Source organism: Salvelinus fontinalis, chromosome 26 (genome assembly GCF_029448725.1).
Source record: "Salvelinus fontinalis isolate EN_2023a chromosome 26, ASM2944872v1, whole genome shotgun sequence".
NCBI classification, from domain to species: Eukaryota; Metazoa; Chordata; class Actinopteri; order Salmoniformes; family Salmonidae; genus Salvelinus; species Salvelinus fontinalis.
Window position 1 is genome coordinate 25,688,898 of NC_074690.1, and position 19,370 is coordinate 25,708,267.

Consider the following 19,370-nt stretch of genomic DNA (forward strand, 5'->3'; position numbering starts at 1 on the left):
ATGATTAAAGCCTAAGACAAATACCTGTCATTTCTCAGACAACAACCCAATGTTGTTTGAGTCATTGAGGTATCTGATGTTATCACTGACTCATCCTAGCCACTGAACATCATATCATTCTCATAATCAGACGACACATTATCTTAGCCTATTCATGGATGACTGAACATGTTGTTAACTGACCCCTTAACATCAAGTTTCTTTCCCAGGATATTAACAAATAAAACTAAAAATAGGCCTGGTAGAACATTCCCAGGATTCCCTCAAGAACAACTACATCCATTGAAAACATAACTGTGCCGAGGTCAAAATATTCCATTTTCATAAAGAAAAAGCTCTCTTCCAGTCAATCTTCAAGTAGGCAGCCATCTTGCATATTAACATGACACTGTCAACAACATCATTATGCTTCTGTTCTCCAATGTATCACTCCTGTCCTTTAAAGTTTCAGGGTCATTCCATTTTATTACGGCAAGCCATGACACCCACCATCTCAGATTGTTCTAAAAAATCATTTCTGTAATTAGAAAAGATAAGATTATCATTCCTGCAACATTATTTTGTTTAAATATCATTTTATCTCTGAGAAATTAAGCTAATTGATTGCACTCAAATTGGCCATTTCTCATTTATAGTATTCAATAAATATACTACCTAATGTAACCAATGTGAAATGGCTAGCTAGTTAGCGGGGTGCGCGCTAATAGCGTTTCAATCGGTGACGTCACTCGCTCTGAGACCTTGAAGTAGTTGTTCCCCTTGCTCTGCAAGGCCCGCGGCTTTTGTGGAGCGATGGGTAACGATGCTTCGAGGCTGGCTGTTGTCGATGTGTACAGAGGGTCCCTGGTTCGAGCCCAGGTAGGGGAGAGGAGAGGGACGGAAGCTAAACTCTTACACTAACATCCGATTTAGACCAATGTTTTTCTAACAATAAGTAAGACATGAGGAATGCAAAGAAAATGCCAAAAAGCCACCCACGAACCGCCCACACCAATGAGCATACAGTTCTCCATGTCTGACAAATTGTATGGATCTGCGGCTCAGCGTATTGTTTCTTCATTCTATGTAATGTATTCTCAGTGAATTTGGTGATGTTTTTCTCCCCTGTTCATGGAAATTAGTAATTAAAGTTGTTAGGTTTATGTCCCATCCTACATTCTGATAATAACCATTTCAAACCACTAGATGGCAATGTTCCTGCTATTAGGTAGTATATTTTTCTACATATTGGTTTCCTTAGCCTGTAAGCAGTTTATGGACAAGGTATGACAGCAACCCATGCTTTGGTTTGTCTACCTGACCACTTCAACTTTTTGCATTTGTGGCACAAGTCCAATGGAAGTCACTGGTACCTTTTATTAGCATTTTCACACTTCATATCCAAATCATCATTGAGTTACACAATCGATTGTTTTATACTTTAGGGTGATTTGGACATGAAGTGTGAAAATGCTAATATAGGTACCATTGACTTGCACTAGATTTTTGCCACAAATGCTAGACAGTTAGCATTCGAAACAGTGGACAACAAAACCAAAGCATGGATTTCTGTCAACCTTGTCCATAGACCGAATACAGGGTAAGGAAACCAAAATGTCCTTTGTAAGCTGAAACAGCACCATCTAGTGGTCAGAACCTGGTAATTTCGAATGTAGGATGGGACATAAACCTAACTTCAATGACTCCTTTCTCTGAACAGGAAGATTTATTTTTTTATTATTTATACATTTTTATTCACCAAATTCACTGGGAATACATTATGTAGAATGAATAAACAATACTCCAGAGCCACAGCTCCATACTACTTGTCAGACATAGAGAACTGATACTGTATACTCGTTGTTGGGTGGGATTGGCGTGGGGTGTGGGTCGGATCCATGAGGGGGCTTTTGACAATTTCTTTGGATTTCTCATGTCTAACTCATTGCTAGAAAAAAAAGTTTGGTCCAAATCAGATGTTTGATACTATATTTACTGAATATTATATGAATTCTATCAACTAAAATGGTACATTTGCAATCGATTATCTTAATTTCTCAGAAATCAAATTATATTTCAGTAAAATCTTACCTCATTTGCACACACTGTATATAGACTTTTTCTATTGTGTTATTGACTATGTTTGTTTATTCCATGTGTAACTCTGTGTTGTTTGTATCGCACTGCTTTGCTTATCTTGGCCAGGTCGCAGTTGTAAATGAGAACTTGTTCTCAACTAGCCTACCTGGTTAAATAAAGGTGAAAAAAATATATAATAATAATAATAATAATAATAATAATGTTGCAGGAATGCTAATCTTATCTGTTCCTAACAGAAACAATATCAGGGCAATCTGAGATGGTGGGTGTCAAAATCCCCTTTCTTGGGCTTTTTGAGGTGGAACGACCCTTCAATAATACTTTTTGAGAGAGGAGCAGGAAAAACCCTAGAAATCAATCCAGTCTATACATGTCATTACAGTTCAATTACCCAAAGTAGCTCTAGGTAGCTTATAGCATGACCAAGGAAATGCAAATCCAATGCAGGCCTAGACTAATTGTGAAAAATAATTTATGGATGCAAGCATCAAGAGAAAACGATACAGAATGGAATCGAAGCTTATTAAAAAACTATAAAAACATTGAGGAAAATACAGTAGCGGAAAGCAAAGGATGTTTTGTCTAAGCATAATATTATTGAGCATCCCTTTCTATTCATCGAAGTGAGTGAGCTACCATGACAACAGTCCCTGCCTATTGGTCCTGTGTGGCTCAGTTGGTAGGGAATGGCATTTGCAATGCCAGGGTTGTGGGTTTGATTTCCACGGGGAACCAGTAAAAATGAAAATGTATCCACTCACTACTGTAAGTCGCTCTGGATAAGAGCGTCAGCTAAATGACAAATGTTTATGTAAACATGACCACAGGATGTAGGCTACAAAGGCACATCAGTTCAAATGTAGCTAGCAATTCTTAGATCAAACCCTGCCTGGATGTAAAGACATGTAATCAATAAATAGCATTGCAATTAATCAGGCCAGTAAATTAACACCAGCTGAGAGCAATTACATTATGCGCTCATCTTCCTCTGATCACAAGTCACAACCATATTGCATAGTGGTGGTAATGCTGCAATCCTATTAGCTACATGTTCACTAGTGAGGAATATCATTTTCAGAGGGTCAAAACTCACATACATCACCTTGTCAATTCCTACTGCTCATCATCGAGCCCCAACAATAGGATCTAACTTATTCATGTAGATACATAATAAGGTGCCTGAAAATCCCTCATTACTGGTGGTAGTGGCGTGAATTGTCCACTGATAATATAGACGTGTTACTGTTAAATTAACAGCTTTTTCTGTATGTTCTGTGTGTAGTCTATGATGGGGCTTTGGAAATAAGCATGCAAAGTATTGGATATTAGGCTACTGCTCAGACCTATGATTTCATATGAATTGAAAGAATGTCAAGAAGAAGAAATGACCTTCATTTATCTTTGGTTGTTGCTATATTTCATTTTTTGGACATATGATGCACATGGAATTCTTAAAGAGCCTTTCGTGTGTTCTAGCCACTTGACAAAAATATGTAATTCAATCTCTCCATCATGACTCACCTTAAACAAATATGAAATAAAGTAGGAAGTTGGATATCCTTCTGTTGGGTGGCAAATATGTACCAGTGCAATGACAAATACTCAAATTATACTTACTGTGGCATGATCGAGCAAAGCCAATGTACATAATCGCAGAATAGGGTCAACCAATGGTGTCATATTATATATGGGGTAAATTATGTCTATGGTTACTGGGAAGTAGATGCTTGTTCCCTTAAGCCATGTGCCATTTTTTCCAACCACGACACTGATGTTATATGGCAACGTTGGATTAGGATTTTTAGATGTCAAAATGCACAGAACATTTCTCACCTCAGTGCACAATGCAGTTATGAAGAAGCTTTGAAAATTGGCTGTCCATCTTACCATATACGCGCACCCATCCTTGTTGCTGACATACAGAATCCCGCAGGATTCGGTCCACCAATGGATCCAAGGAAATAAGTCCACCATGAAGAGAATCCACGTCGCCTATGACTAAGTCGGTCTGCATACTAGAATCACCTTTCCAATAACTTCCAAGTAGAAACTGTGTCCAAATCGGAAAGTCCACAACGTAACGTTAATCCTCAAAAGGAAGCAATGACGTTAGCTACTTAATTTAACTGCTGGTGAGTTCGCTTTATGTCAAAACATTACAGTTTAACCGGGCTAAGTTTGCTCGCGTTTACTAGCTCGCGCTAGCTATTTCATTGTTTGGTATAAACTAGCGTTCTAGCTAGTTAGACGAAAGCCCTACCATCATGTTTTCTTTCATACTACTTACTGCGGGCTAGCAATCAACATTGTATTGCAGTCTAGTGGTAACAATACAGTTTTTAGCTATTGATAGCAACACTGTTGACATTGTCGCCAACGGTCTTGTTCGCATATCCTCCTTTCCCCAGCGATGAGAGGTAGAGTACTGCTCCAACAGGACCACGCGCAGAAAAAGTCCCGAACGTCTTGTACTATCCCCTTGTTATTCCAAGCAAATGTTTAGGTAGCCAAATAAGTTTGTGCAGCCGTGACGTCAATGAGTCGCCCATTCTTGAATACTCGAACAGGTACTCACGAGGTTAGGTTTCTCTTCCCTCTTCCATGGGGGTCACATTTATTATCCAAACCCACATTTCCACTTCTATCGCATGCCAGCACAAGATTATTGGGATCCAGGAGAGAGCAGAGGATCACAGAGCCAATCGTTTACGCATGGGTTCAAGGCAAAGAGGTGTGCCCTGCTGTGTCAGATTCCACATGAACAAGAGTAAGAACAATTATTTAGAAGCGTCTATGATGTGCATATATTATGAACAGATTTTTTGTAAATTATTAGAAATCTTTGAACTATAGACTCCAGCAATGGGACACATTTGAATTGTATTAACATTGCAAATATAGGTCTGATGTAGGCCGCAATTGAATATACTATTTCACTAATAAACCCATAACGGTGCAGCAACTAATTTTCTATTTGATACCTAGCTAATTGTATTATTTGATTACCATTTAAAATATGCAAAGTTGTCTTCAAGTGAGTGAATTAAACTACCATACCTCAATTATGTTATTGCTAGTTTTATAATGTATATCATCAATAGATTACATACTACTTTCAGCATGTCTTATACATGCTTATATCAATTATGTATATAAACCATTGTTTTATGTATTTTCACTCAGACTTCTCATAACACCAAACTGTGTACTATGTCTCCCCACTGTGGTAAGTATAGTTTTCTCAGTCTGTTGAGAATTCCACCTCAAAATCATAATCCCAGTCATCAACCCAGTGATCTGTTAACTTGCAAAGACAATGCACACATGATAAATTATGGTGGTTCTGATATTTTATTATTTAAAATATTTTGAAAGTACATGCAATGGTTGATAAATTCCACTTTGGTCAGTTTAACCATTTTAGACCTTCTCTGGACTCTTTGAGCATATTTGATTGTGACACATTGTTTATCTTCAGTTTTTGCTTGCTTTAGCTGTGACTTCAGCTGCAAATAGAAATAAAAATGCATCACTCTCAAGTCATAGATATTCAGTCAGTATACATCCACACAATGTCAAAGTGGGTAGAATAGGTTTCCAATATAACACATCTAGGATGCATAATGTGCTGTGTAGATAGACTTGAATTACGATCCTGCACAAAATCATTTGATAGTCATACTCACGTTGAGTCGTGAGCTTGGACAGAATGGGGATAATAATGTCCTCAATATGTCTCCTCTGCTCAATGAAGTCTTGGATAGATGGGTTCTTGGCATTCTGGATCCAATCCGACTTTACTGAGCAGGTGTTTGTACATATGATCTAGGTAGCGAGAAAAAATTGTTGTAAAAAAGGACAAGAGAGGGAGATGTCTACTGGGAGTATAATAGTTTATTGAGTTAATGTAATTGTGTTACCTTATCCTCCTTGTTGAGTTTCCCTTGAACCTTCTCTGGGTCAGCAATGGTGTCTCTCACATGTGTTATGTAGGACTGCAAGTCCTGCTTAGCCTCTGGAGTGTAATAATTATGTTAATAATTATGTTTACATGCAGCACATGCTATGAAAGGAAGTGTATCTCATATCTCATCTATCTATCGCTCTCTCTCTCTCACACACACACACACACACACACACACACACACACACACACACACACACACACACACACACACACACACACACACACACACACACACACACACACACACACACACACACACACACACACACTGGCCTCATCCTGAAGCTTATACAAGTGCCTGACTCTCATACTTTCATTCTATCTCACCTGCCCAAGAAAGATATCCTGCACAATCCATTTTAGAATAACGGGAGGCAACTTCCATGGCTCTCTCCCTGCGGAAGTTCTTCGCCTGCATGTCAGCACCAAGTTCCACCAAAGTTTTCACTGTCTCAAGCTGGCCCCAGAGGGCTGCACAATGCAGTGGGGAATAACCTGTATTTGAAAATCAAAATGACCATGGTATTGTGTATTATTACTAGAGATGTGATCCTTTGATGTTTAACGTGTGTGTGTGTGTGTGTGTGTGTGTGTGTGTGTGTGTGCACACCAAGTAGTATAGTTCCAATTCTATTGTTGGAACTTGGAACACTTACCTCTTGCAGTACACTCGTTAACATTAGCTCCATGCTTCAAAAGTTCCCGCACAGTGGTGCTTCTTCCCAGCATACATGCAATGAAAAGTGCATTTCTACCCATTTCATCCTTTTCCCAGAACAAATCCTCTGGTGGCTCTTCATTGCCAGAAAGGCACTCGTTTTCCAAATGTTTTTGTAGACCTTCGATGTCTCCAGTCAAAGCATAGTGAAATACAGCATTTTCTTCAATTGACTGCATTGTTCTGGTATAGCGTAGTATGCTCTGGTTCATTAGCAAAGTAGTTTTGCTAGATAAATAAATTACACGTATTGTTTCCATGGATACAAGGGTCACTCCTTTATCCTTCCCTGCTAACACCAATCCTTAAAAGGAAAGGATGACTACCTGTATTGTCTTTTTGTAATTTGATTGGTGTGGAAAGTACAACGTTATATACACACAAAAAAGACGTGGAAAGTGTATAATCCACACAAACATTTACTAATTCTTGTGTTTTCCTGTGCAATGCGCACATCGGAACTATGTGCTAGTAGAACACCAGCCAAAAATCGTTCCGAGGGGGGACCTTGCGTTGAAATACACAACAATGCACATTTCCTGTCGATTGTAATTTTATGGAATGTCTAAAGAAAGCGTAGCTTGTGATTCTGCAATGTAGCTTTTGAAATATTGGCGATCTGTCACTTTGCTAGACGTTCGAATGGAAATATAAAGTAAGTATTTGTTTTCGACCTGCATCTTTTCTTGATCCAGTAACGATAGCATTTCTCCATGGAAAATATGTGTGGTTAGCTAACCTAGCCAGACCGTTAGCTCTAGCAGGAGGCGGCTAGCTAACGTTAGCTGCTTTCTTGAAAGTTGACTAGAGTATCCAGCTAGCTTGCTAAATGCTAACATTCGATGTTAGCGAGATATCTTTTTTTTAAATGAAATGCAGTCTGCTAGCTACATAGCCCTCTAAATATAACAATTAGCAAGCTAGTAAGCGTTAGTTATTTCCTAGCTTAGTTTGAGTCTTTGTCTAATAGTAGCTTGTTTTTCTAGTTTGTTAGCTTCAGTAGTTAGATTTCAATCTCATCTGGATCAACAGTACCTAGCTATTAGCCTATCGGCCTGTTAGCTGGTCAGCGATCTACCAAGACATTTCGAATAGGGTACACATTTTTCTAGCTAGTTGTCTGACTAGTCATTACTTGCATATCATGGTAACCTCAATATGGGAAACACAGTGTGTTTTTCCCCCTGTATGTTACAGTAGTAGTGGCTTGTGTGGGCTAACATCCCTCCTTATAATAAATTGGAACTTATCCCTCCTTTGTTTTTCCATTCACAAAGGTTGTCAAAAAGTTGTGGGACCAAAGGTTGTTTTTCTGTGCATGGACGGAAAGCCAATGCGCAGGTATGTGATGACTTTAGTTTTTCTGTGTGTGGCTTAAATGTTTAAATGTCATTCTGTTAAAAATACATGCTCAACCTTTGATATCCAATGACAATTGTGTCCTCGTTTAGTTAATTATTCTATTTGACAAATTATAGAAATTTCAGGGTGGCTATTTTTTATTATTATGTAGGCTAGGTTTGCTGGAAATCGTCAAATCAACATGTATAAAAATGTAATATGATCAAAATGAATGGGGGTTGAGTTCTGTATGCTTCTATTATATAAGTGCAGTAGGATGCTTCACCTATGATTATTTGTAAATGACCCCAAACCAGTGAGGTGTCTTGGGGTTGGTAAGACAAGTTTTTCTCAACTCAACAATGTACATCACATCAATGGAGTTGAGTGGAAACAAATGTGGCCGGTCTGAACCTCCGACTACATCAAGTCCCTGTCAGTCGATACTTATAAAAACTATCATTCTTAAACCCTTGTGGTGCCCTTATGTTTGTCTTCTGTAGCTGCTTGCCTTTCAATGTTTGCTGAAATCTATACTTTTTTAATGAAACTTATATCAAATGCAACCACTGGCTGTTTCCTCCTATCAACTGACAGCAACTCCTTGTAGTCGGAGGTACACTCCCCCGACAGTCGTTGCAACCCAACTCCACAGAGATGAGAACCCAGCTAGGGGTTGGTGAAACTGGGAGTGCTAGGCCTGTAGCCAGTATCACTTGCATCAATACCCAAACAGCTGTGGCCCCATGTTTCAAGGCCAATTTGAGTCTTTGTGGTTTGACGAATTCATCTACGTAGAATCAACTTTTTTGATGAAGAAAGACCTTATTTAGCCCGGTAAGTATTGATGTACCTTGAACCTCCTGTAGAACTAGATTTGAAAGACAGTCCTCATTTGTTCTGTGTAGTAGCCTATGCTCTATTTACATTGTGTAGGAGGTCAGAGAAAGTCTCCTGTTGCCACTGCAAATTGAGCTATAATTGGAAGAGTTGATTACTGTTTGGCAACAAGAATTGCTCAGGCAGTTGCTCGGGGGATAACAGATGCCAACTGAAGAGGCCTTGGATTGCACTGTAGACAATGTAAGTCATAGCCTAGTTGAAAGGGGATGTTTCTGTCTTGGTACTTGGTTCTTTCACATATAGACCTCAACTGTCCATTGTTCAGACATAGCTGATGTCTCTTTAGCTTAAGGAATTAGGCTATTATGTCTTTGATTCTGGCTCCCACCAATACCAACATTGACAGTACCAACAAGACCAATTATTACCTTTGATTAGGTTTTGTGGTGTCTGTTTTTAATGATAAATCAGTGTTGGATTGTGGATGTTTATCCCTGATCTCTGGCTTTATGTGTCTGTTCTGCAGGGGTACAAGTGCACGCCCAGACAATACCGGAATGGATATCACCGCACGCTGCACACTGGGTGACCCCAACAAGCTCCCAGAGGGTGTGCCCCAGCCGGCACGCATGCCCTATGTGTCGGACAAGCACCCTCGCCAGACGTTAGAGGTCATCAATCTGCTACGCAAGCACAGGGAACTGTGTGATGTCGTGTTGGTGGTCGGCGCCAAAAAGATATATGCCCACCGGGTGATCCTGTCGGCCTGCAGCCCTTACTTCAGGGCCATGTTCACAGGCGAGCTGGCTGAGAGTCGGCAGACTGAGGTTGTGATCCGGGACATTGACGAGCGGGCCATGGAGCTTCTCATTGACTTTGCCTACACCTCGCAGGTTACTGTAGAGGAGGGCAATGTGCAGACGCTGCTGCCCGCCGCTTGTCTGTTACAACTGGCCGAGATTCAGGAGGCTTGCTGTGAGTTTCTCAAGCGTCAGTTGGACCCCTCCAATTGCCTGGGTATCCGTGCATTTGCTGACACCCACTCCTGCCGCGAGCTGCTGCGGATAGCTGACAAGTTTACACAGCACAACTTTCAAGAGGTGAGGTGGTCTCTCTTTTGCATACATGTGAGTCTGTGCACTCACTCTCTGAGGCACACTCTTGAATCTGTTTATTTTATTATTTAGAAAATTTAGCTTGTCTTACCTCTGCTTATAAGAAGGACATTTTTGTTTTAGGATTAGTTAGTCACTTAGTTTAGCTATTAATTTGAAAATCCACATTGGTTACCCGTTATGGAACTCCAGAGAGAGTCTAATTTTAGCCCCACAGCCTGGCAATAAAGTTAGGCTAATCTCTTTTCTACATTGTCAATTATTTTTTCACACCCAGTTTAGTATTTCTATGAATTTAAATCCTCATGTTATTTGTATCCTCAGGAAATAATTGCCGTTGATCTTTCAGAATTTTCAAATGTGAATTAGATGCTGCTGCCGGTTTAACTTTACTGCCTTACCATTCATCATTCTTTTGAGCACAGCCCCTGTCTTTTTTGTGGGCTTTTAACAAGTTTCAACTGATGAAAGGATGACTGAAGTAATTTTGCTCACTTTTCCCTCAGGTGATGGAGAGTGAGGAGTTCATGCTGCTTCCAGCCAACCAGCTGATAGACATTATCTCCAGCGATGAACTGAATGTGCGAAGTGAAGAGCAGGTTTTCAACGCCGTCATGGCCTGGGTCAAATACAGCATTCAGGAGCGCCGGCCACAGCTGCCACAGGTGATAGCTGCTGTGTAAACACTTGATCAGTTCAGGTGATAGCTGCTGTGTAAACACTTGATCAGTTCAGGTGATAGCTGCTGTGTAAACACTTGATCAGTTCAGGTGATAGCTGCTGTGTAAACACTTGATCAGTTCAGGTGATAGCTGCTGTGTAAACACTTGATCAGTTCATAGTATGAGATAGAATGTTGTTTTCCATTACTCAAACTTTATACACATTTTAGTTTTAATTCAGAAAGGAAATGTAAGACATAAGACTAGCGACAGTGTGAAACCGAACGTGTGTTTATCGACCTGGTAAGTCATTGATTCAGGATATGTTTTCTGGTTGTAGGTGCTCCAGCACGTTCGTCTTCCTCTTCTGAGCCCTAAATTCCTGGTGGGAACAGTGGGATCAGACCCTCTCATCAAAAGTGATGAGGAGTGCAGAGACCTGGTTGATGAGGCAAAGAACTACCTCCTCTTGCCCCAAGAGCGACCTCTAATGCAAGGGCCAAGAACACGGCCCCGGAAGCCCATCCGGTGTGGAGAAGTGCTGTTTGCAGGTTAGTGTCTTAAAGCTGTTTAACATTACAGCATTCTTTCAGTACGTGTGTCTGATCACGTCTGCTTATAAAAGGTTTTCAAAATAACAGTCATGCCTAGTTTGGCCAACATGTTGTCCATTGAATATACAAAATATTCCAAAGGGTAGGGTTAGAAGAGACAAAGTCCTACAAAGTGTTTTATTTCCTCTTTCATATTCGAAGTTGGAGGGTGGTGCAGTGGGGATGCCATTTCCAGTGTGGAGCGATATGACCCACAGACCAACGAGTGGCGCATGGTGGCTTCCATGAGTAAGAGGCGCTGTGGAGTGGGGGTCAGTGTCCTTGATGATCTTCTCTATGCTGTCGGCGGCCATGACGGGTCCTCATATCTCAACAGTGTGGAGAGGTTAACATTTCCTTCCCTGTTTCTAAAACAATGTCCACGTGTCACCACCTCGTTAATGTTTATTTATAGGGCCTCATCCCAAATGGCACTATGTCCCCTACTGTATATAGTGTTCTGGTCAAAGTAGTGCACTAAATAGGAAATATTGTAGCACCTGCCAGATCTTATCAAGAGGCTTATCTTCCTTCCATTGTTTAACCTCCTTATCTTACTGTACTGAAATCACTCTCCACAACAGGTATGACCCCAAGACCAATCAGTGGAGTAGTGATGTGGCTCCCACCAGCACGTGCAGGACCAGTGTGGGTGTGGCTGTCCTGGGAGGGTATCTGTACGCAGTAGGGGGCCAAGATGGAGTATCGTGTCTCAACATTGTTGAAAGGTGACTATACAGTGTGTTCTATCATGCTGAGGCAAAGACAAATCATCTTGCAGTACTAAAAGTATTATAAACATTTTTACATGCATCCTAAAATATCACAGAAAGCTGACTCCTCTGAGTAATCTGACTGTATGCATGATCTGTTGCAGATATGACCCCAAGGAGAACAAATGGACACGCGTGGCCTCGATGAGCACCAGGCGCCTGGGTGTAGCCGTGGCTGTACTGGGGGGCTTCCTCTATGCGGTGGGAGGCTCTGATGGCACGTCCCCTCTCAATACAGGTACATATGAATTACTTAGGAAACAGTACAGTAGCTTTCATTGGTCAGCACATCACTAAAAGGGTGTATACTACTTTATTTATTTCACTTATAAGTCACATGAGAAGCTTTAGAGATCCTAAGAAAAGAGATCCTAGAATCACATAAATGCCCACAAAGTTCCCTACAGAGATCTTTATCGTATTAGTTAGGCACCAAATGGAAGAAGACTGACTGAAACAGGGAGGGACCACCTGAACTTGTCCAGTAAAAAACACTTGTTTTTGTTTTCTTGCTACGTTTTGCTATGGTGTACCCTAATGAATATGACCTTGCTCTACCCCCCCTCTAACCCATGCATGTTTGCGCTGCTCATTTGTGAGCACAGTGGAGAGGTACAATCCGCAAGAGAACCGCTGGCACACCGTCTCTCCCATGGGCACCAGGAGGAAACACCTAGGCTGTGCAGTGTACCAGGATATGATCTACTCTGTAGGCGGTCGTGACGACACCACCGAGCTGAGCAGCGCCGAGCGCTACAACCCCAGGACCAACCAGTGGTCACCTGTTGTAGCCATGACTTCAAGGCGTAGTGGGGTCAGTCTGGATCTCTTACATTTGACTTTTGATTGGTTTGGGTCTTTTATTTTAGGATAAACAGGCAAAGTGTTAGACTTTTCTATCAAATCAGGTAATTTAACCAACTTTGTTGGGATGAACTAGATGAAGTGTGGAAGAATAGGAAATTAATCAAACGTTGGCTTTCACCTGTTGATGTTTGGAGCATTGGTTGTCTTGCAGGTTGGACTAGCGGTGGTAAATGGTCAGTTAATGGCCGTGGGTGGCTTTGACGGGACAACATATCTTAAAACAATAGAGGTCTATGATCCTGACGCTAACACATGGAGGTAGGTAACTGCATGCAAGAGGTTACTTAAGATGTATTACCCTAAGAGTGCTTGTGTTGAACCTGAGAGAACCTGTTATTCATTTTCTTCTTGTCCTCCAGACTCTATGGTGGAATGAACTACAGGCGACTTGGAGGAGGGGTTGGTGTTATCAAAATGACTCACTGTGAATCCCACATATGGTAACGCCACCAGTTTAAAGGCCTCACCGTTGCTTGTGCCTCTGAAAGAAACATTGTTTATCATGCAAGGAAGGAAGACTATATTAACTTTAACTTATCCACAGCCGTGTAATTGGCAAGCCAAGGAAAAGTCTTGAGTGACTACAAGATGTGTCAAGTCTGGAAGGCTTCTCATCTAGTAGTCTATGGTTCATCTCTCCATTCTGTAATTCCTGTATTATGACTTGACACGCCAAGCCAGCCAAGGCCAAGAGGAACCAACTGAATTGGCCTGCATCAATCACATGAGGAACTATTATTTATGACATCACTGCGGCAAACACTTAATTTCACCTTTTTCTGTTACTGAAATGGAATGATGCAGCTGCACTTTAGGATACAGTTCAGACTTTTGCTGTGTGACCTGTTATACTATACCAACATTGAGTTTACATTTAAATATTAAATGGGGCATGACGAAGAATCGTCAAATAGAGCTGATGTTTAACTGAAAATGTAGGATGTGGTCGCATTGCTTCTCCTGATCTTGATTGTGAATAGTTGAACTTGTTAGGCAGTTGTTTGAATCTCCTCTAAATTGAATGCACTGTGATTATAATTATTTTAGAATATGTTATTTTTTTGGCTGTTTTTATTGGAGGTAGACACTGAGCATAACCTGGAGTTCTATATTCACAACTGGGGGTCAATTGTTGGCCGACTAAGATGTTAGCACTGTGCTGCTTACACAATATTACACTGAGTATACCAAGTATTAGGAACACCTTCCTAATAATGAGTTGCACCCCCCATACCATGTTTGAAGGCACTTAAATGTTTTATCTTTTCCACCCTCTGAATGGCACACATACACTAACCATTTCTCACATCTTAAAAATCCTGTTCCCGACCCCCCATCTACACTGATTGAAGTGGATTTAACAAGTGACATCAATAAGAGCCTTCACCTGGATTCACCTGGTCAGTATGTAAAGGAATGAGGTGTTCTTAATGTTTTATATACTCAGTGTATATAACTGTTTCATACAAGATTGTTATTGCCCATTTAAGGCTGGATAACAGTTGATATTATTTTAGGAGCAACTCCTTGACACATCGCTTGTGCGTTTAACATTATATGACACATTTCTGAGACAGTCTTGCACTTTAATCTATTATAGATTTAATCTATTGCCCGACCCAGGCAATCCCTGGGTGAAAAACCTGAAATACACTACTTTCATTTATCTGCCTGCGACGCCCTCAAATTTAGCCTCACATTGAAGTGTTTTGTCATTTTCTTTTCAGGACAACCATGGCTACAAGTAGAACACAAAATAATTTGACATGAACAGTTGCATTTGAGTTTTATTCACAAATGTCAATGAAAACAAGGTTCACCAAGCAAAAACCTTATAGAAAATGTATTTATAAGATTGCTGTAAGTATAGAAATTGTTTTCTCAGTTGGAAATAAATATCCAACTATTCAGTGACAGCTGTGTAGAATTTGTGGTAGCAACTGTGAGCTTATTGCAGTATTATAGACACTATGTCCTGGGGTGTCCAATCTATGTAGAAGAGCCTTTACCTTCTAACGACGCTTGTGAGCAAAACAGTGTGCATGTTTGTAGGTATCTCGAGTTTCATAGTGGAGTCATAAGTTTGTAGTCAAACCGTTCAGACTTTACAGACATTTGTGAGAACTGTCTTCCTTGTCTCACAAACACAGCTCCAGCTCAGCCGCTGTTAATCGCATAAGAAATAGACGAATCCAATGCAAAAACCCAGAAGCCTGTTTTAAAAGGGGTTAAGGCACTAAAACGCACCAGCTTTACCGTGATACTCGAAGCATTTTAATGTCTATATAAATCCCATGTTACCATTGAGCATAAACATATTTCATGTGTTCTGCTGAAACTCTATGCGTATATCACCCAAATGTGTCATTTGCTCAAGTAATTATTAGCCTATACCGGTCATTCAGTGGTAGAGAAATTGCTACCTTCTGAAATGAATGTCCCTCTTTCACGCATAAGTATGGAAGTGTTTTGGGGGCAAATGTTTAGGAAGAAAGATGAGGGATGCCTAATTTCAGCTGAAGGTCTGAGATTTCTCTTTATGAGCTATAAGCCTTGATAAAACACGTGGCATTTTACCCTTATTAACTGTTGTGGATTTGTCTGTGTACTGACAAAATAACCCATTCTGTTAATAAAAACCTTTTTTATTTCCAACTTTAATAAGCTCAAAAAACAATCTGTATTTGAAAAGTATTTATAGGTTCTGTTACTTCACTGTTAACCATTTAGGAAATCACTGCACAGGGATTACAAGGCTAGTTCTCTGGGAAACTAGGCTTTGTTAGTTTTTATTTAGCCACCTGATTCACTGTACTGTAAATCTGGACTGAAAGGATTGTGTATATATAGGAGAACTTCTGCCCAAGTTACTTGATGGCAATGGATTTACCATGTCTCAAACCTGATTATATAATAATTATAAACTGGGTGATTTGTGCCTTGAATTCTGACAGCCGTGGTATATCAGACCGTATACCACAAGTATGACAAGATATTTATTTTTACTGGTCTAATTACATTGGTAATCAGTTTATAATAGCAATAAGGTACCTCAGGTGTTTGTGGTATATTGCCAATATACCACGGCTATGGGCTGTATCCAGGCACTCCGCATTGCGCTTAAGAACAGCCCTTAGCCATGGTATATTGGCCATAAATCACCCCCCGGGGCTTATTGCTTAATTATCACCCACACACTGACGGAACCGTGCTGTGCCGTTTTAAGCGGTAGCACAATTATGTCTACACTTTTAGCTTGTAATGAATAATATCTATAGAGAACAAAAGCAGCAGGAATGGTTATTTTGTAATGTATGCACTTGCATTTTCATACAATACAGGTACTTATGCTATTTACAGGAATATAAGTGTCAAACAGTATAATTTCATATGGACAGTAATTGTGGGGTTTACATGCACAAATGTTGATTAGATGGGCATCTTCAGGAGGGCACATTCTGTCAGCAGCTGCAGGATGGTGGTGATGTAGGTAGGGCTTGCAATCTGTGAAGGAAAAGAGATAGCAGATCTGTTTCAGTCATAGCATTTCATTAGGATCTGAAGTTCTAGATATTTCTCCAGATGTGTGCATGATATATACCTTGATTTTTCCACTATGGTGAGAAGAACCCAAAGCCGTGGAGACCTGCATCAGTGACCCAGCGGACAATTCTATCCTGAAGTGCCTGAAGAAGTGTGACTGCAGCCCTTTGATAAACCTGGTGACCTCCTCGATGCTGACATCTGTTGTGTCATCCTGCCGCACACTGTCCCAAAGCTCCCAGGCATCTTGTGGGTGGATGGTGTACTTAACATCCACAGGGGGTAGTGTTGGGAGGGTCCAAACCAGTTTCAGGTATTGGATGTTGATGGTGGGGTGGTACCCAATCCACAGGGCTGCGAGCCACTGGAGGTTGGTAGAGTTGATACCAAGAGGGCCAAAGCAACAGTCAAATGTCTTTTCAAACCAGGATTTGACCAAAACTGTGAGAGACTCTGGTCCCCTGGTACAGAGCAAAGGCAAACTGACAAATTCTGATGGTAGTGATCGGAGATACTCCAAGTCACCGTTGACGCAGGTCAGCCAGCCACTCCACACAACCTTCTGAGCATCATCTTTTGCAGCAAACACTTGTCTGGAGAGAATCTGAGGATGAGATCAACAGATGACTTCGAACACCACAATCGGATTTCACAGAAGAATATAGTATGTACTGTAAACTACATTTAGAGAAAAAAAACTTACCTGTATGAAAACCGTCTCAGCATCTTCATCCGTCTCTGCCAACCCAAGGACCACTGAGAAATTGACCTTGAAGCCCAATTCCTGGCCAACTTCAATCGCTAGGCCCTGTTGCTTCTCTGATATAATGAAAGCTGATAGGTGCTTTGAATAGGATTTCAACTGAGTGTGTCTGAACTGGTACAAAGGTGTGACGTACGACAGCTCCCATTCCTTCTTCACCAGGAGTGCCACTTGGTCTGGGTCAACCTGTTTCTAGAGAGCAAAGAGAGAAGTCAGATGGCTGCAAATACTACACTCAAAGGATAATGTCTAAAAAGTTCAAACAGGGCTACAGGATCAAGCCTACCCATTAGTCGAGTCAACTTTACACAACGATGTTGAATAGTTGTGAATACAACCACAATTGGTTTTAGCTACTTACTGTGATATCACGTGATTTTGGAGTTCTTCTACTTCTTGGTATTCTTAGAGCTGTCAGATGGCCTGATGTGTATCCCAGATTAGTTGCTTCAACGCAGCTTCGCATGGATCGCCGGTAACTCTTGCGTTGTGCCAAGACATTGTTAAGTGAGGTCTTTACAATGCTGTAAAGAACATTATGTTATGATAGGTAGTGTAACATTTATTTTACACCGAGCAGTGTAAAATAAATAAGAAAAAAAGGAAAGCTGAAGTGATGAAAAGTAGAAAACATTGTCACAAACTAGCTAGCATGGCCTTGTTCTCTGATAGTACACAAAAGGGTTGATACTGCTAACGCTAGCAAGCTTTGGCTTACTCCATTCGTAGAGGCTAAAATTCGCTTATTGACGACAGTCTCTTCTGACCAGAGGTGTTTTGTTAAGAGCCCAATCGCTTGCTCTAAACATTAAAACATCGCTTGCGGTATGGTTTTGGAAACAGGAAGGCATCTTTCATATCAGCGAGCAATTTTTTTAAAAAACGGGTTCAATTACTACACACCTTAATAAGGTTAGTGTTCCCACACTGCCATTGTTCCATGTCACAGCGCGTGTTTAAAGAAAACAGACATAGTGGACTACTTGCGCTAATTAGCAATCTGCATCTCTGAACACCTGTGTGTAAACAGATGACAGGTGTAGTCATTGAAAAATACTTTGCTGCAACTGGTGTTAAAACAGTGTACAGTAAGTGTTTATTTTACATTTGTGAAATTGTGATATGAAAGTAGAGGGATTTATGTTTCTAAAACAGTACCGCAATTGAGAATCAATTCACATTTAGATTGAATATTTGTCTGTTTTGGCTTCCAGAGCCAATTCGCCCTTTAAACAGAACATGTAAGGTCATTTGACTAAGGAATAAACTCCTTTTGTCAAATATTGGTCTAGAGGCACCCATAGCCATATGGATCTGTGCCAAGTTACAGTATATTTTTTTATTTGGAGTCTTTCTCGCTGATGAAAGATAAGGACCATTTGTTTTGAAAGCCGTATTGCAAGTGATGACTGACATTAAAACACAGCATTGGGGTTGTAGTTCACATGGGCTAGTCGTCGGTGTAGCTAACCGCTGAAAACTGTAGTGTACAGAAGGCAGAATGCCGACTAACTTAAGAGTTTATGAGCGCTAGTTTTGGCTAAGCAGCTGCTGTTTTGATACGGTCTGATTTCATCACTCGCTGACCAACAGCTTAGTTAGCTATCTTTTTTTATAACGCTAACGTCGTCTAGCGATATTAATTAACAATAGATAAGCGATCTCACTAGTTGTGTACCTGCTCCGTTCCTCCATGACTGAAAAAAACACACAACCGGAAGTGGATTTTGAACATCGCGCTTTCCCATGATGCAACTGGAATCTTGATAAGGAACAGTAGTCGATTACAGCATCATTCAACATTGACGTCAAATATATGCGTCGAATCGTTTCATACGGTTGAAGCTTCAAATGCTGTCCAATGTCTCGTATCTATCTCCAAATATTGTTATAGATCCTTATCGTAGTTTGACGTCTTTGGTCAGAAATAGATCGCTCCTTCCCCACCATGTGTTATACAAGTTGAGCACACTAATCTGTAAATACAACGGATGGACACACTACAAGCAACTAACTGTCAATACCAAGCACAGCCATATATATTCAGACTTGTGCTTTCTACTTCCGCCTGAACGTGGACGAGACAAGGAAGGAATTAGAGGACGC

The 19,370-nt window shown here is 40.6% G+C and overlaps 4 protein-coding genes across 8 annotated transcripts in view; 1 reads left to right on the forward strand and 3 right to left on the reverse strand.

Moving 5' to 3' along the window:
* The window catches only part of LOC129824007 (ras GTPase-activating protein nGAP-like), a 106,459-nt gene extending 101,688 nt beyond the window's left edge, over window positions 1–4,771 (reverse strand). For 2 of the 3 annotated variants that reach the window (XM_055883254.1, XM_055883253.1), the window contains exon 1: window positions 3,967–4,770. In XM_055883254.1, coding sequence (XP_055739229.1) covers window positions 3,967–4,093 — 127 coding nt within the window. In that variant the 5' untranslated portion in view covers window positions 4,094–4,770. Of the gene's footprint in view, window positions 1–3,966 lie in introns of all 3 variants that reach the window. The other variant, XM_055883255.1, reaches the window with a different exon arrangement.
* A 640-nt stretch (window positions 4,772–5,411) lies between these two features.
* ankrd45 (ankyrin repeat domain 45) lies at window positions 5,412–7,134 on the reverse strand. The gene is made up of 5 exons (XM_055883266.1): window positions 6,703–7,134; window positions 6,374–6,541; window positions 6,000–6,094; window positions 5,766–5,904; window positions 5,412–5,585 (listed from the first exon to the last, which is right to left on the reverse strand). The coding sequence occupies exons 1-5, from the start codon at window positions 7,022–7,024 to the stop codon at window positions 5,554–5,556; spliced, it is 756 nt and encodes a 251-aa protein (XP_055739241.1). The 5' UTR covers window positions 7,025–7,134; the 3' UTR covers window positions 5,412–5,553.
* Window positions 7,135–7,274: 140 nt separating this feature from the next.
* Window positions 7,275–15,622, forward strand: klhl20 (kelch-like family member 20). 2 transcript variants are annotated; one of them, XM_055883262.1, is made up of 12 exons: window positions 7,275–7,419; window positions 8,042–8,105; window positions 9,042–9,188; window positions 9,475–10,048; window positions 10,570–10,728; window positions 11,066–11,276; window positions 11,481–11,664; window positions 11,903–12,046; window positions 12,196–12,329; window positions 12,697–12,905; window positions 13,110–13,216; window positions 13,318–15,622. In XM_055883262.1, coding segments are annotated over exons 3-12 (1,809 nt in total). In that variant the 5' UTR covers window positions 7,275–7,419; window positions 8,042–8,105; window positions 9,042–9,186; the 3' UTR covers window positions 13,403–15,622. The 2 variants fall into 2 exon arrangements, with proteins under 2 accessions (XP_055739237.1, XP_055739236.1); XM_055883261.1 differs by lacking the exon at window positions 9,042–9,188.
* A 94-nt stretch (window positions 15,623–15,716) lies between these two features.
* cenpl (centromere protein L) lies at window positions 15,717–19,067 on the reverse strand. 2 transcript variants are annotated; one of them, XM_055883264.1, is made up of 5 exons: window positions 18,943–19,067; window positions 17,626–17,788; window positions 17,205–17,456; window positions 16,560–17,105; window positions 15,717–16,462 (listed from the first exon to the last, which is right to left on the reverse strand). In XM_055883264.1, exons 1-5 carry the CDS (start codon window positions 19,065–19,067, stop codon window positions 16,388–16,390), a joined length of 1,161 nt encoding a protein of 386 aa, XP_055739239.1. In that variant the 3' UTR covers window positions 15,717–16,387. The 2 variants fall into 2 exon arrangements, with proteins under 2 accessions (XP_055739239.1, XP_055739240.1); XM_055883265.1 differs by lacking the exon at window positions 18,943–19,067 and adding an exon at window positions 17,983–18,925.
* Between the last annotated feature and the right edge of the window lie 303 nt (window positions 19,068–19,370).